This window comes from Cyprinodon variegatus, unplaced genomic scaffold (genome assembly GCF_000732505.1).
Source record: "Cyprinodon variegatus isolate N-32 unplaced genomic scaffold, C_variegatus-1.0 Scaffold334, whole genome shotgun sequence".
NCBI classification, from domain to species: Eukaryota; Metazoa; Chordata; class Actinopteri; order Cyprinodontiformes; family Cyprinodontidae; genus Cyprinodon; species Cyprinodon variegatus.
This window is the reverse complement of record NW_015150787.1, coordinates 198,026-215,661: the sequence shown is the minus strand read 5'-3', so window position 1 is coordinate 215,661 and position 17,636 is coordinate 198,026. Positions and strand designations below refer to the sequence as shown.

Genomic DNA, 17,636 nt, shown 5'->3' with positions numbered 1-17,636 from the left:
ATGTTATATATTTGATATACCAGATAGCCTTTATGAGAGGAATAGAAGTTTATAACACCAGGTTATAAAGATTTGAAAAGCAGCTTTGTCCTTAGGAACAGTTTCTGACTTCAATTAAGGAGATTCTGGCCAATGCAATGCTTCAGTATTCTTACAAATCCTGTGTTTCCAACTATTTGTATTGAAAATGATAACTTTGTGGATTCAAAATGCAATAATAAAATATAAAACATATCAACAAGCATTGTTTTCCTCTCACTGTTAATAAAGTTTGTCACTGAAGAAATCAGTCATTAGAATCACATCTTTCTCATTTCCTTTATTGATGCATGCATGAAACTTAATTGTTTTAAAGATCCATTTAAAAAATAAAGTAGATTCCTCCATGTGTAGGGGTTTTAATTAAATTAAATTAAATTTAGTTTATTTCTATAGCTCCAATTCACATCATGTCATCTCAGGTCCCTTTATAGATCCAGACCAATCAGATAATCCACTCAGATAAATTCAAAGTTTTCTATCTAAGCAATCTAAGAAAACCAGCTGATTGCATCGACTCATTGACTCTTCTGCAAACCCTCACACCAAGCATGCTTGTAGTGACAGTGGAGAAGAAGCAGACACTGAGCCTGGTTCTGCTGGAGGTTTATTTCTGTTCAAAGGAGTTTTTCTCTCCACTGTCACTACAAGCATGCTTGATGTGAGGGATTGCTGAAGAGTTAATGAGTCGATGCAAGCAACTGGTTTTCCTAAAAGTGCTGTCACACTTTGATGACTTTGCCAGCATATGTCAACATCCCAGAATCTTCTAAAACGCTGGCATACATTGAACTTTCTATGATACTTTTCAATTTTTTGGTATATTCATAGAGTATATATAACGAGTCCAGAACTTATGTCCAATGAAAGCCTAACTTATGCATGATGAACAGCAGCGCAATGCCCATGAAATTATGCCCAACCCAGTGTCCTGAGGGGGACAGCAATACGCCTGTAGGCGCCAACCTGCATAAAAAGTAGTGTTGTGCCAATGCCTTTTTTTTGGCCCTGATATCGATACCTGGCTGTGCAGTATCGAACGATACCATCTGTTTTAAATTGATGTGTGTGTGTATATATATGTGACAATAGTTGAATAAACCTTTGGCTCTAAAAATGGTATCGATGCCCTATTTGTTGGTATTCGCTGATACCACCATTTTAGTTCTGGATGGGGGGCCTTGCCCGATAATGGCATTGGTGCAACACTAATAAAAAGCATGAGAAGATTTATCTAAACCTTACAGTCACAGTATTAACTTAGCTGCTTTTTACCGCCTGCCAAATAATTGACGAGATCATGAAGATATAGGAGAACAGCTAGGGTGTATTCCTGTCTCAGCCTTGCCAGGTCCTCCATTTCTTGTGGAACGTCTGCTTTCCATGCAGTCTGGGGGAGAACAGACCACCTGTGAACCCCCTTTTATACCAAAAAGCTTCCAATACGCCATTAAACAGTAGGTGTAAGTTAGAAACATGTTCAGTGGGAGTCTGGAACACATCAAATATACCTGCATGCATCGATATGCATTGGATAGGTTGTGCATATGTTATGCCCAAGTTACTCATAGGTTTTGGATAAGCTAGACACCACGACTTATGAGTAACTTACATGTCAAGGGCCACATAACTTACCTGTAATTTATGACCCACATATTAGCATAAGCTGGCATACTACTTGTAAAACGTAGTCGCCGTATGTTGACATGCTTCAGCGTGCTCATATGTTATACAGAACTTACCTATTGCTAATCCAACATATGCTAGATTTTTTGCCAGATTTTTCAGACGTTGGCATACGCTGGCTAAATCTTTAAGGTGTGACATTGGCTTTAGATAGAAAACTTTGAACCAGTCTGACAGGATGATCTGGTTGAATTGTCTCTGTAAAGTGACCTGAGATGACATGATGTGAATTGGAGCAATGAAAATAAAATTAATTGATTTGAATGAAATACCCTCCATTGAAAATTACATTTGTATATGTTTGTATAGCCAATATTTCCGTAATATTCATTATTATTGTCAATATTATTACCAATAGCATATATATTTAACACCAGACCTCAGTAGTGTCTTGGGTTGTGGGGGGGTTGATCTTGATGGCAGAGTCCAGTATCCAAGTTAATGGGTGTTCTGATTGTATTTCGAACAGGCATTATGGGAAACCTGCCTTTCAAGTTCACACACAATGCTCTACATATATAGTATGTCCTACGCATTGCTCCCATTGGAATAGAAATAATGGCCTGTTAACACCAATCAGGACTTCTATCATTATCTTTTTTAATGATGGAGGAGACGAGAAGAACAGAAAACAGAGAACAGCAGCAAAAAAGAAGACAACAGACAACCAAAGTAAATATAGAAAAAAGCTCCTATAGCAGCAGGTATCCCTTAAATATATCTATGTGTGTGAATCAGAACCTACAGATATTCCACAATGTTAATCAGGGTGGTATATACCTATGGCTGCAGCTTAGTATTTAGTATCAGTGTTTATCTGTGAACACCTGGAACCAAACTCCCGTGGTATGTATGCATGCATGGACATGCTTGTGTATAAAGGCTTCTTTATAAAAGCTTCTTCTGAAAGGAATAGCTTAATAGCAGGTGTGGGCCGCCCCAGACTCACCCTTCAGGGGCAAGGGCAGAAAAAGAGGCGATACGAGCCCCGTAATCTAGAGGCAAAGCAGATCACTGGGGCACAAGGAGGGCAAACATAGGGATGGCCACGCCCACCAGAGAAGGCCAGACGAGAGCATCCGGAGCCTGACCCCCTGAGGGGCCAAACGCTAAAGGAGCCCAGTCCCTGAGGGGCCCAACCCTTGTGTAGAGGTCCCACGGGGCTGCGGCAGTGAGGCCATTGGCTCCACCTGTAGCTGGTCACGCCCAAGTTGGATCTAGATGAGAGCCCAAGGCTGCATAGTCCAGGGGCCTACCACCCCTTAGTGGTGGCTGCCAGGCCTGGCCAGGAATGAGACAGCGCCCACTGAAGTACCTAAACCCCTACCTAGAGAACTGTCAGTGCACCAGCAGACACAGGAACCTGTCACTGGTTGAGGGCATACAGTAAGAAGAGGAAGGAGGAAGACCCTGCTCATACTTGGGCCTCGGATGTTCAGTGGGTGGGGTGGGGGAGGAAAACACCAAACCTGACAAGTAAAGAGAAACAAACTGACATTCAGCCAGTCACATTCAGACAATGCCCCCTTAAACCAAAATGGACAATACAACCACTCAACAAAGACGCACAAAGAGGCAGACACTAAACATATTCTTAAAGTTCTCATACATACACTATCCTCCCGGGTCTGAGGGCCAATCCATGGGGGAGAGATCCCCTTACCCCCCCCAGAGTGGGAAGGAGGCAGGCAAGAAAAAAGAGGGGCAGGGACTGGGTGCCACAATAGTAAGGAAAGCAGCAGTTCAGCCCAAGACCACCCCCAAGCAACACCCAGGCCCACCCCCAGGAAGGGCAACCCCCCCAAACAGCGCTGGCCACAGCCCTTCCACATCTCCATGGTCCTCTCATGCCCATGGCTGCTAGACAATCCCAACCCAGGTAGTCCACCCCTTTAGGTGCCCGGGGGCCAGACACCCCCCAGCATGCCCCACCTGACTGCATGCATAGGCCGAGTGCCAGCAAGGCAGACCCAAAGAACAAGCTGAGATGCATCAGGGTACAGTCATTGTATCCCATCTACCAAGGGCTCCAGGCGGAGCGGAGAGGACAGAGATGTGAAAGACCCCGGGTGAAGGGTAGGTGTCCCCCGCCTCAACCCCTCTTTCTGTTTTTATTAAATTCAAGAAAAAGTGATCTGAAAGGTGAAAATAATTCTAAAAGTAATAAATATATTGGAGAGGAAAGAATGTCACACCAATGGGAAAAAAATGATGTTATTTGATAGTTTTGATGACTAAAAGCTAAATTGACATTTGACATTTTTTTTTTTGCATTCAGAGTGAAAACAAAAACAGATTTCTCTCTCAATGTGAGAAACTTGTCATGTGTTCCTATTTGCCAGTCTCAATAGACATGAGCTGAGTGGTAATCTTTTTTTTATTTATTTAATGAAAATACAAAGATAACTCCATAAAAACCAACTGTAGGAGAAAAAGTAAGAGAAATTTACAACAAGAATATGAAACTGTTGTTGCATGAAGCCCATTGTGTTTTACTTGTTCCCTCTAGTTTTTGGGCCCTTTGTTCCCTCAGTTTTTCTATGGTGTTTGCTAAATGTTTATTTCTATAACTTTATACATTAAATGTGAAGTTTAAAATGCTACCAGATTAGAGATTAAGCTAGCAGTTACACTAATTGCTCCTTCTGCAGATTATTATTGTTTTGAGTGACATCCTGCAGGTTTTAGCCCAGACATCAGCACTATAGCCCAGCTACTGTAAAGCCAGTATAGAATGTGTTATTCTGCACATTTGGAAAAAGCTTAACTAAGAGTTTTTAGGCTTCTAGTTTGGTCTGATCTTTTTTTTTCCAGGATATTTTTTTGCAATCAATAACCACACCTAAGAATTTTATATAAACATATTTTATATAAAATGACTTTAAACTCCCTTTGAGTTTGCATTTTTAGTTGTACCTCATTGAAGCTCTCAGTTTCAGACACTTTTAGGCCAACATTTATGAAATACTTTATGAATTTTTGAGCAGTGCAGACATATAAGTTATAATCACATATTGTGGATAATTAATCTATTTGGATCCCTGTTAATAACAATATTTAATATATTACACATGTTTTAAATAATCATCTTATCGTCTAGTAGTTTTATATAAATATTCCTGTATTGAAGCTCTTAAAAACTGATTATTTTATTCTTATAATTTTAATATCTATTTTATGTCCCTGCTATTCTGTGTTTTAGGAATATCTCTGACAAAAGTAGCAAAATCTTCATTAATGAGCCAAAAAAATTGAGTGATACAGATTTACTGCTTGAAACAAAATCAAAGGAATGCACTAAGCACTATGTGTGTGTGTGTGTTCCAATTTCACCGTCCCGATGAGGACCAGTTGTTGTAGAATGAGGACATTTTGCTGGTCCTGACAAACTATTTTGCTAATAGGTACATTTAGGGTTAGTTTAAGGGTTAGGGCTTAGAAAGGGTCTAAAATGATTGAAAATCAATGGAAGTCAATGGGAGTCAACACATGGTCCTCACTAGATATAGCAGAATGTGTGTGTGGGGGTGTGTGGGTGTGTGTGTGTGTGTGTGAGAAAGCTCCAGGTTTCTACATTAATTCCACATCAAGTTTGTCTTAGCAAGTTTGGAGGTTTATTTAATGTCATAGCAGCAGGTTTTATTGGGAAGTAACAAAGACATACACACTTTAAGACCATCAATGAAGTCAACAAAGTTTGCACAATTCTGTACTCATCCATGGTTTATCTACTTTAGGCTCTCTGTTTTAACGTAGTGGTAAATATCCCCGGTGTTTTAAAAGTAGTGGAAAGCAAACACATAAAGCGCACATGTTTATGTGGGCTTAATATTTACCACAAATACACAGGAAATACTGCTGTTCCTAAATCTGTTAAAAATATGTTTTGCAATGATTCTCGGTCATATTTCCAGTGGACTAGATTGATCTCTGTTCAATCACTGTCAGAGGAGACAGCATGACATGGCACTTATGTAAAAACTGAACAATAGATTACAAATGAAAGCATTTGATTATCATCCTTGTCAAAATGACAGCAGTGTGGAGAGACACACCACAATCCTGGAGGCAGCGGGTTCAAGCAGAGCTGCATCTCTCATATACTCTTTAGAAGCCATTTTCAAACAGGAGAGGTGAGTTAGACAGGATGGGAAACAAGCTGCTGGCTGCTGATGCACAGTGGAGGTGGAGCTTTTTCTTTAATACTGCAATTCAAACCACATTCATTGACATTGCAGAAACTTTATTTGTATCACATGTGTAAAAAAATCTCACATAACAAAACAGAAGTGGACCGATACCTGTTCATCTCAGCTTTCACAGTTTACCATAGCTCATTCCACCTGGAGCAGGCTGGTTAGGTTTCTAACATACATTTAGTTCTTCTGTCACAGACACACTGAGCACTCAGCCGCCTAAATCAACCTAATGTTCTTAAACACAAAACTCCTGAATCTGACATGAAGAAATATAAGCATAAAAAAATACAAGAATCATACCCACAGGATGTCTGCCTGCCTCCTCCCTGCTCATTTATTTGAATAGATCTAGATACTGAACAGGTGTATTAATATATACACTCTATGATCATTAATAGTAAATCCTAATTTGCATATTTCTCCTTTATTGTGATAAACATCAATACATGTTTCTGTTTGTAGCTTAAAATAAATGCTTAGGTTTTACCCACTTCAGTTATGAGCTCAGAATGGTTTTATTTAGAGCACAGTGGTTTACATACAAAGTTAGGTATATACAATCCAGTGAGTTTGCTTTTGGTGAAGAGGATTCAGTTGATTTGAACTCTGAATGAAAGGATGTGGGACAAAGATCTCGGCTCCAGAGTTTTACAATTTAGGGCATCACACACCTGTCTGGTGTGCCTGAACATTTCAAAGCTGATATCAGTACATTCTGCAGAGACATTATAGACAGATGAGGAGCTTCTTTGGGTTTGGAAAGCTGCTGCTTCCACATTCCAAAAACCAAAGACAAACCCTGCTTTTGGAACTAATCTCAACCTCTTTCCCTTCTAACAAAGCTCACTTTAAATTATTGCAACTCCCACATTGCTCATTTTGTGTCAAGATAAGAAAAACAAAGGCAAGTTGAACAGGTGCAGTAACAGACCATTTCATGCAATGTTCCAAGTTTGTCATTTTCACATAGGCTTAGTGTTACACACCTTGGGTTGATTTTTTTTAATTATTTCTTTCTTGACACATAAAAATGGGCAAACAAGTTTAATAATAGCCATAATAAGAACCAAAATGTAACTTTAGAAATGTGTTTTCATTGACTCCACTGAAGTAAGGTGGTGATACCAGCATTCCAATATATGAACATGATTCAAAGCTAGCCATGTGACAGGAATAATGTCATGTTTACTATACAGATGTGTCAACCGCTGGGAAAAAGTGACAAAACCTGACGTTTATTTCTTAAATTACCTTTTGTTTAATACCCCCTTCTTTCTGACAAAGAGGAAAAAGAAAAAAACAAAGTATATTGCTGAAAAAAAGTTTTTTTGTGAAACATTTCATTCAACTTTTCTTGTATTTGTCTCGTTAGACAGAGCATTACATTTCAAAAGGTACATACAGAAAGATGCCGTGAATCATTAGATCAAACAATCGGAAATGGAAAGTGACAGTGACTGATTCCTGGGACCAATTGTTTGAGTCTGTCTGTCTCTCTGGACTGATCTCTGTATCAACCAGCAGGTGGCGCTATGCACGGATGCACGGATGTTTGGCCCAGGTGAAGGCTGAGAGATCAGTTAGTCACAGTAAGAGCAGTCAGTCCGGGTACCATGGCCTCAGTGATGGTGGTCCAGCAAACATGCTTGCCATCTAACACCCCCGCCCCCCCTCCCCCTTATTCGCCTTTCATCAGTGATATTTAACAATAACATGAAAATAAAACTACTACCTCATTTGCTTCTCCCAGATGTGCTGGAGCCCCCTGCGCCACCTTCCAACTTGTCAGCAATTTCAGATGTGTCTAACTTTTCTGAACCCTCAGCCTTCTCTGACCTCTCCTTCTCTGACCTCTCCTCCCCCTCCATCAGCTCAGACCTCTCTGACCTGGCATCTGCGTCGCCCTCTGACTTCTCCTTCCTCTCTGAGCGGTCAGGGTCCATGGACGAGGGGCCAGGCTTGTCCCACTTGGCCATGGCCTCATGCTCAGCAATACTTGTGGTGATATTTGACGTCCACGCCTTCAGGTCCTCCTTCAGAAAAACAGCATAAAACAATTGATCATATTTCTGAGATTTGTAGTCTGAGATCTGTTCCTCAGGGTATAAGAAGAGGCGTAACCAAACTGATATGATTTGGTGGAGGAAAAAAAAACTCAGTTTAACCCTAAAATTCTTGAATGCTAGAAAATGAAAACAGTCTGATATGATTATAAAGTAAAAGGCCCATTGAAACATTTGCAATGGATGTTTTGAAGTTGCTCTTTCATATACACTCCTGCTCCTGAGCTTTCTGTTTAGGAAATCATAACTTGTTAACCAATCCTACTTCTGCTCTCCATTTTGTTCCATGTATCTACGGTATAGCTAGATTATAATGCTGGCATCTCTATGCCACTCTCTGTAGCTGGGTTTCCAAAGTAAATTAGCTAAATCCATTGTCATGGAAACGCAGTTATTGTCTCCTAACAACAGCGGAAGGGCAGTACCCCACGAAAACGGCTTTGGAATTTGATTGGTCAGATTACAAGCTGCGTGTTAATCAACTGATGTGGAAGAACTATCGACAAGTGACAGGGAGATGATTATTCATCTGTTCTATCATAGCCTGACTACGAGTCGTAAAAAATATTGTCGCAAATGCAGCGCAACTTGAGAGGGGGCAGGCTGGCAGCTCTACAAAAATCCTACATACAGGCAACATATTTCAGAACAAGCATGGAACAGAGAGAAGAACCTGGTTATTGCGCACAGGAAGGAGAACCAGAAACAGCGCTAAAGAAAAACTTTAAAACTAGAAAGCTGGCTTCCTGGTTTAATGCAGAGCAGCACACTGCAAACTGGAGAGAAAATGGCGCTCTATATGCCTACGGGAATCCTACCTGTCTGGAAAAATATGTTACTGCTGCATAAGAGGCCCCTTCATAAAGCAAGAGCGGTATATTTCTCCTTATTAATAGAGGAGAATAAGATTAATCCTAGATATCTTTTTAATACAGTTGCCAAACTCACCCAGAGCCATAGCTCTGTTGAACCATCCATCCCACCTGCTCTCAGCAGCTTAGAGATTCTTGGTAAATAAGATTGTTTCTATTAAAAATAAGATCATTAGCACTCCTCTAACTATGATTGGTTTATCTCTGGAAGGTGAGGCAGCATCTGAGGTAGCCATAGAATCTGAGCCGGGTTTAGACTGCTTTGATCCAGTTGAACATTCAGGGATATGTACCAAAGGTTTTGAGGGTTGCTTTAATTAAACCTGGATGGACGTCTGTGTCTTCGGCAGGCATAGATCTAACAGAACTTGCAGCGTGAGGCAAGGGCTCAAAGATGTACGGCTGTAAGCCTTCTACATCAAACAAAGCTTCTGCTGCCCAGACGTCCTCTTCCACAACTTCTTCGCCCCCACTTTCCTCCTCTAAATAAAAAATGTATGATGGAGACTCATCTATACCTCCGACACAAAACCTTCCTCCCATTGCATGTTTCTGCTGTCCATAGTGTTCCTTGATAGTGTCGTTTCAAAGTCACCAAATAGTGCTACTTGGTCCCAGTGTAATTTCCCATTGGGAACCTACTAGCACTAAGTTGCTAACTGGTTAGCAAGATGCTTCCAAGACACCGGCCCCAATCAAACTTGTTTGCGAACCTTCTGCCACAATAACTACACCTTCTTTATAAACGGCTTGCTTCCGTCTCCTTGATCCCCAGTCGGCCTCAGCAGATGACTGTTCACACCAAGACTGGTTCTGCTCGAGGTTACTTCCTGATCAAAGTGAGTTTTCCTCTCCGCTGTCACTACAAGCATGCTTAGTGGGAGGGATTGCTGAAGAGTCAATGAGTCGATGCAATAGATAGAAAACTTTGAATCAATTTGACTGTATGATCTGGTTCAATTGTAAAGTCTACTGAGATAACATGTTGTGAATTGACAATTTTCCTATGTCCGTAAAATTAATAAACTTAATTCTGCTTTTTTTCCTTTGTGTGCTGGTGGCTGGTATTTCCTTCCCTATTAAGACACGTTATCATGTTTGTAATGACGTGACTCCACTGATCCAGTCAGAAGCATAAACAAAGAAAATGGAGGACTAGCCCAGTGAAGAAATGCACTGAGATGAAGCTGATTACGCATTCCCAGAGTTCAGCGTGGGGCAGACCGATTTTGATTAAGGGTGTGCAAGTTTAAATGATGTACATTGTTCTCACTGCAAACTCAGGTAGTACCAAAATTATGCCATGGATGTTGAGCAAAAGAACACGAAATGCAAAGTTTGTCTGAAAACTGTGGGGACTACCCAAAATAAAACATCCAATCTCCACCACCTACAGCACAGCCACTCTGTAGAGTTCAAACATGTGCAAGATGAAACATTGTTGAATGTTTAAACCTGAATGGGTACAAGACGTTAATAATTAATTGAAAGTAATATGTAATGTGTTTCATACAATAAATAAATTAATAGACCAGTTTTATTTCCTGCACATGCCTTTATCTCTGATAGAGGCGACGGGGCATTTATCGTTATCGAGGTAAGACTGCCCAATTTATCGTGATAGTGATTTGAGGTCATATCACCCAGCCCTAGTAAAAGCTAATTGCTAATTAACCATTAATCAATAGAAATGTTTTGTTTTTATATTTTTTTATGATTCTAAGCAATACATCTTTCATATATTAATATATATGTACTAAACTAAACAAAGATACAGTTTTACTAAAAATAAAACAAACGTCCATCTTCTGGCCAAGGAAGACAGATGGTGTGAGAGAGGAGTTAATGAAGCGTCTTTGTTAACCTTTAAAAACCATCTCTCAACAGAGGAGGTGGTCTGAGACATAACCTTTCACCTACTTCCAAAGCACTTTTACGAACAATCCACAGAAGATTCACCTCTCACCCACTTTCACCTGACACACACTTCAATGAGGCATGTGACTGAAACCACTCTGACGAGGGAGTTAAAGGTATTGTGGAGGATTTTTTAAAAGACCCACCCTCTCCACTTGAAAAAAATGCATGTGCAAGAGCATTTCTCCTCGTGCATGCCTTGTTTAAAATGTGCTGTTCTCGTAGCTCATATAAGCTTACTGTGTCCTTTATAGCAAACTCAGTTAGCTGACCATCAGGACAGATGATCACTGTTTTTTGCTCCGTTGGTCATGTGACTCATCCTCCTCCGCATGGTGCCTGCACCATCTTTAATTAGTCGCCGCTGTCGGGTAGTAACAGCGTATGGCAACAGCGGGCTGCTTTGACAGCAAATCCCATAATGCTTTGCGAAGAGAGCTTTCTGCGCAAAGCATTCTGGGATATATCTGCCTCTTCGGAGGCCTTCCTCTTCTTCTCATACACTTTATAGACTTTTTTTCTCTTACGACCCTCTGCCATTTTCAAAGAACCGTGGTGAGAAAGGTGAGCTTCGATGACTGCCTGAAACCGTAGCTCACCACAGATATACACCTGAAGGTGCGCATGTGCAGAAACGGATAGCTAACAGGGGGAGCATATAGGACGGCCTTACGTAAACATATCACCAGAATGATTGACAATTAGGAGGACCACTTATTTAGATGATCCACCCAGAAATAAAAAAACGTCCCCTATACCTTTAACAACCCATCAGGACCATTAACGACCATTAACCCCCCAGGTGACCACCATGGGCAATCCAGTATGAGAGATCAAAGCCAACTTTTGTCCCTCCTTATTTGTTCCACCTCCAGTATATTAATCTCAGCGCTCCCCACCACTAGTTAGAACTGAAGAAGCCTCTTGGATGAGAGGAGAAACATCTTCGAAAAAAACTTCACTTCCAGTTGCCTAAACTGGACTTTTCAAGATGGACAATGACTGGATGACTGAGGATCTTCACAGATATATAAAAATAAAACAAAACTAATTTTATGTATACAGTGTTTAGAAGTGAAGTATTATTACTGATAACAGGACACAAAATTAAGATCTAAGAACAGCTGAGGAGGTTGTTTTGTGTTTTATTTTCCACTTTTCAAAAGAGCTGGTTTGATAGTTGTCAAACATTAAAATTGTTTAATTAATAAGCTGTTGCTTTTTATGAAAAGGATTTTTTAAGATGCATTTTTTTTATCTTTAGCCATTATAGTCTGGGATCAGTAACTACTTCATTTCAATATTGGTAAAAATTTTTATGTCAAATTGGACTCCTCCATAAAAACTCTGGACACTCCTTTCCCTCCCCCACACAGTTATCTGGTGTCGGCACTGTTTTTCCGATGTTAAGGTCATGTGGAGGTGGTGTCCTGTAGCTTTAACTTGCTGAGACAGCTTGAGCCACAGAAACAACCCATGGATACCAGTTTAAAAAATCCTCTGTCTTCTCCTTATCTCTTTTGGTCTGAAATCTCCCCCTGACCCAAATTTGCCATAGAAACTTATGAGGAAACAAAAAAAAAAAAGCAAAAACATACCGTAAAACCTCTAATGTAGGACGGGGCCTTTATTTCACTCAGTTACATCTTGGTCCAGGCCATTATTGGAAGGAGGCCAGAATTAGAGACAGGCCTCTATTTCTATTTGATCAAAACAGGCTACCAGTGGAATGAATAAAAACGAGATTTTGTGTCTCTTTGTACCTATAAAATACTAGGCTGATTTATTGAAAGTACTGTTACCATAACGGTATACAGAACATTATTCATCTTCCAGCAGCTGAAAATTTTCTGCACGGCAATACAAAAAAAAAAAAAAAAAAAAGACACAGAATGGAATAATGGCCAAACTGACTTGCGAAACAAAGTTTAAAAATAAATAATGGAAACTGTTCTGCCAAGATAGCAAATTTTTATTTGAGGCAGGCTAAGTGGAAGTAGGCTACCAGTATCATATATTTCAAGGGAAATTCAGAACAACGAAGGCCAACGAAATTCTGCCATTTTAACGCTGCCTGGTTACCACCAGACCTGCCGGTAATCACAGCTGGCTTTCAGATCAGAACGATTGTGTAAGGCCACTACGATCTTTGTGTAAAGGACTGGTTAAGGCTGATTTATACTCGAAACTAGGTCCTCGTCGTAGGTGTCGCAGTGAATAAAAAGACGTCCCCGCCCCCTCCGCAGACACTCCACTGCGCCTCTCCCAAATTGTAGGTGACCGCAGACAGTGCAGCAGACAGGAGGCCGGCTTGTTTTCTGACCGAAATTGCGAAAAGCAACTCGTGAAGTTGGACCAGCTAAAAGAGCGCGGTGGGTGAGAACTCTGTGACCCTTTTTCCACCTAGATCCCCGCTCTTTTGGCCCTCATGTCCCTCCGTTGTCGGACAAACTCGCCCCCACTTCCTCACCACCTCGGGCGTTTCTAGACTACAGCGTATAGCGCAGACCGCGCTCAAAATAAGCATAAATCAAAAATTTCTGCATCAAGCTCACTGCGACACACTGCTGCAGGAGTATACTTCCCATGCTAATGCCTAGGATTCCTTAGCAAACATTGCCCCCCCTGTGGTACTTGTATGTTACTATCACAAGTTTTTGAGGACTTCCCTCGTTGGTTCTAATTATAGCCTCGGCCTGTATAGGAGTCCGGCCAGTATTTACCTCCGCTGACAGCGAGCCAGGCCATTATTAGAGACCCGGCCGCTAATGGAAAACAGGCCAATATTAGAGGATTTACGGTAGGTAACAAAAATATTATTCGAAAGATATTCGTCCCCCAGAATTAATTTTATTTAGCTATTTAAAATGAAATTACCAGATTATACCTAAACATTAATATTGGTTTTAAAATAACCTGAATATTTGAGATGGATGTAATAAAGGTTCTTACCTCATCTTTAGCATGGAATACAAAGTTGGTTCCATCTTTTACTCTGTAAAAAAAAGAATACAGAGTTGATGTAAGGTTTTACTTTGTGTACTCTATGTGCTTTTATCAATCAATATAACAGTTTGCGTTCAGTGAAACAGTTTTTTGGAATGAGTAAAGTCGACATGTTCTAAAAATAAAACCTAAATGATGCATCAAAGTTCTTCTACCGTGGAATAGGTCTTACTGGAGTATGAAGACGTTTTTCTTCTTCTTGTAGCCCATTGACGGATCGAATGAGCACTCACTCAGGTCAACAGGAGGCTCTCCATTGTATGTTGTAGTATGGTTCCTAGCATCCTTATAGAAAGTCAACTTTCCCTCTTTCAGCACACAGTATACGTTTACCCAGGATTTGCTGCAAAATCACACAAGAGAAATTAGAAGGATCTTCAGCCTGTAACTGGCCACACAAAAAGCAGCAGATATGCCCTAAAAAGCATAAATTAAATCAACTGCTGTTCTTTAACCCCTGGGACAATCTAGCCTGCCATTAGAAAGTATTGTAATGGTCGACAGTAGCCTTACTGTGGCAGTGTGACGTAGCACAGCTGTCCTTGACGAGACATGGCATTTAACAGGTTAAAACTTTGCAACATGTCTAAATTTAAGGAAAATAAACTATAGTTGAAAAAAACAAACAGCTACCAAATCACTAAGCGTTGTTTCTGTCACTCAATGGTTTTATAGAAGCATGAGCAGCATTAGGACATAAAATATAGAACAATGATCATAGATCAGTGTCAGCAAGCCCCAGGACAGCTTTGGTCACAGCGAAGCTCCACACCATCAGCGTGTGAGTGAATGGATAAATGACTGACTGCAGTGTAAAGCTCATTGGTTAAAATCTTATTCTTATACAGCCGTCCACAATATCTCCCCCAGTTAACAGAAACATGTGCCCTAAACTCATATATGCTCTCAGATGCTCACTGCAGAAGCTTTTTGGGCCAAAGCTTTTTGGAAACACAGAATGCTGTAAAGATGATGTACAGCTGACAACAGCCAATCACACAGATCTACGCTAATTAAGAAGAGACATGGGTGACTGCTGTGAAGAGAGCAACAATAAGCAACTACAACTAGCAAGATTTGCAGCACTCACTTCTTAACTTCTTAAACGGTTACTTGTTATGATCTAATTATTTTTGTAGAAATTTTTTCATTTAGACTGATTTGGAAATAACCTTTGATGTGAGTTAAAAACAATTGAAAGGTTAATCTCTTAACTGTCATGCAGTTTGTAATAACAGCTCTGGATGTTGTCTAACTGGGATTATGTTGAGGCCTTTTTATGACTATGTCCTGTTTTGATTCCTAGTGTATTTGCTCAGTTAGTGCAATTGCAGCTGAACTCTGGCTGCACTGCCTTAAAGCAAAACCTATGAAAACATTTTCAGGGCTAATCATCGTCTGTTGAGTCAACGGGCATTTCAGTGTGCCAGGGTTTACTTGCCACCACACCAGGAACTGTTTTTTTTTCTTTAGCTTTTTTATTGTGATTACACTGTCACAAGTCAGATTAAGGTAAAACCTGATTTAATGATAATGACTAAGAAATAAATTTAAAATCCTATTTTAAAAACAAACCATGATTTAGTTTTTCAAGGTGAAATCAAAATAATGCATTGGACTGTCCTCAACTACCGAGGGCATAAAACTTCTTTGGACTCATAGGGTTAGCCACAGTTAGCCACGAGTTTTATGTCAAGAAGTAATAATGTTGGAAAATAGAAGCTCAAAAACAGACTGCTGACCCTGAGCTGCATTATATCTGCTTTTCTTAATGTTGAACTGGGACCTGAAGAAATAATGTACTACAATCATGTAAATGTGAACTGGTATGAAAAAAAATAAATAAAGGATCTACAGGTAACTGTTGCCATGACTGCATTTCTTGGCATACAATGAAAACCTACTGATGAGAGCTGAAACTCTAAAACAGACAGAAATGCTGTGAAAGCGTTAAAAAGAATTCTTATCGGTGTCACTATTTCTGCACTTGTCGGTTGGACTCTGCTTTAACCGTGAATTTCAAGTTATGAAAAAAACAGATGCCCATAAATCTATGCTAATATCGTGTAATTTATCAATATGTGAATGTTATCTAAAAAATATTGTTCCCAATAAAATACACTTTTAGATGGAGACATTATTTATGCCTGCAGCTTTAGACAGCTAATTGGCAGAATACAGCTAGAATTTAGAGTATACGGTACTCCCAATTAAAGATCGAATAAAAGATTTGACTCAAGTCAGGCAAATTGTTTCAATGCATAGGAATCCTAAACTTATTTGAGGGAAGATAAGCTAGCTCTGCATAAGCCCTTAAAATGTATTGTCTTTTGGGTGGTTTATTAGGTTGCACCTGTTGGGACTCCTCTGTTGAGCTTCCAGGTCGCTACTTGTGGCCTTTTTACAGTAGAGGAAGCCTTCATTCTGGGCAGTGTGTGATGGAGGCTGAGGGGTGGTGGGGGCACCGGTTGCTGGGGCTGAGCGAGAACGACGAGTGGTCTCAGGCTCTTTGGGACGGGGCCGCCTCCTTGGTTTGGGACGGTCCCGGGCACGTGGGCGTCCATCAAACCGAGTCACAGGTGCTGAGAGACTGCTGGGAGGACGATACGGTTCTCCACGGGCCTAACAGAGCCAATAAAAGGAACGTTAGATGATACAGCAATTTCTGAAGATCAACAAATACGGCACCTTGCAAAATTATTCAGCCCCATTGAGGTAATACTTTGTAGAACCACCTTTTTGCTGTCATTATAGCTGCAGGTTCCTTCGGGTTTGTCTCTATCAGTTCTGCTCACAGAGAGACGGAAATGTTTTTCCGTTCTTCCAGCAAACAGCTCGAGTTTAGAGGTGTCAGATGAGAGTTTGTGAACAGCAGCTTTCAGGTTCTTCCCACAGAATATCCATTGTATTCAGGTCTGGACTTTGACTAGGCCATTCTAACACCTGGATGTGTTTCTTTGTGAACCGTTCGATTCTAGATGCTGCTTTCTGTTTTGGATCACCGTCTTGTTGGAAGATAAATCTCTGTCCAGGTCTCAGGTCTTCTGCAGACTCCATCAGGTTTTCTTCCACAATGATCCTGTGTTTTTCTCCATCCATCTTCCCATCAATTTTAACCATTTTCCCTCCTGAGGAGAAGCAGGGGCTTCGAGGTTATATACAGTAGCCCAACAAGCCCTTGGTTTGGTTTAGCATGCAAATTGAAACGGACGAAACGGTCCACCCTTGGAATGGGGGTTGTTTGGCTTTTTTTGTTAGCCTGCAAAGCCCCATACTTGTCTATGTCGTTAAAGGGAATTGCTGGCCTGGCTGAATAGGCGAGGAAAAGATCAACTAAATTGATGCATTGTAGGTTTTTGAAAGCTGAAAATCTGAGTACACCCCCTCTGTTACCAACCCTAAACAGTTTGGAATCACCAAACATAGTCTTTTGCATTTTTCATGGATATCTTTCAGGAATGTCTTTCTTCCATAAAGGTCAGATGTGTGCAGCATATGACCGATTGTTGTCCCATGGACAGAGTCTCCATCCTCAACTGTAGATCTGTGCAGTTCATCCAGAGGGATCATGGGCCTCTGGGCTGCATCTCTGTTCAGTCTGAAAGTTGAGAGGGACAGCGGGTCTTCGTAGGTCTTCATCCCAGTGGTCGGATTCTCCTTACATTCCAATATTATCTCTGCTCAGTGTTACTTGGGATGTTTAAAGCTGGGAAATCTTTTTGTATCCAAATCCAGCTTTAAACTTCTCCACAGCAGCATCTGGGAGCTGCCTCGTGTGTTTCTTGTTCTTCATGATGTTCTCTGCGCTTTAATCAGACCTATGAAACGATCACAGAGCAGGAGGCCTGATTCCA

The 17,636-nt window shown here is 40.7% G+C and overlaps 1 protein-coding gene across 2 annotated transcripts in view; it reads right to left on the bottom strand.

The window, feature by feature from the left end:
- Nucleotides 1–7,606: 7,606 nt before the first annotated feature.
- Nucleotides 7,607–17,636, bottom strand: part of LOC107091389 (spectrin beta chain, non-erythrocytic 4-like) — a 60,746-nt gene continuing 50,716 nt past the window's right edge. For both annotated transcript variants that reach the window (XM_015385261.1, XM_015385262.1), the window contains 4 exons: nt 16,136–16,404; nt 13,955–14,125; nt 13,729–13,771; nt 7,607–7,957 (listed from right to left, as the gene is read on the bottom strand). In XM_015385261.1, coding sequence (XP_015240747.1) covers nt 7,658–7,957; nt 13,729–13,771; nt 13,955–14,125; nt 16,136–16,404 — 783 coding nt within the window. In that variant the 3' untranslated portion in view covers nt 7,607–7,657. The remainder of the gene's footprint in view (nt 7,958–13,728; nt 13,772–13,954; nt 14,126–16,135; nt 16,405–17,636) is intronic.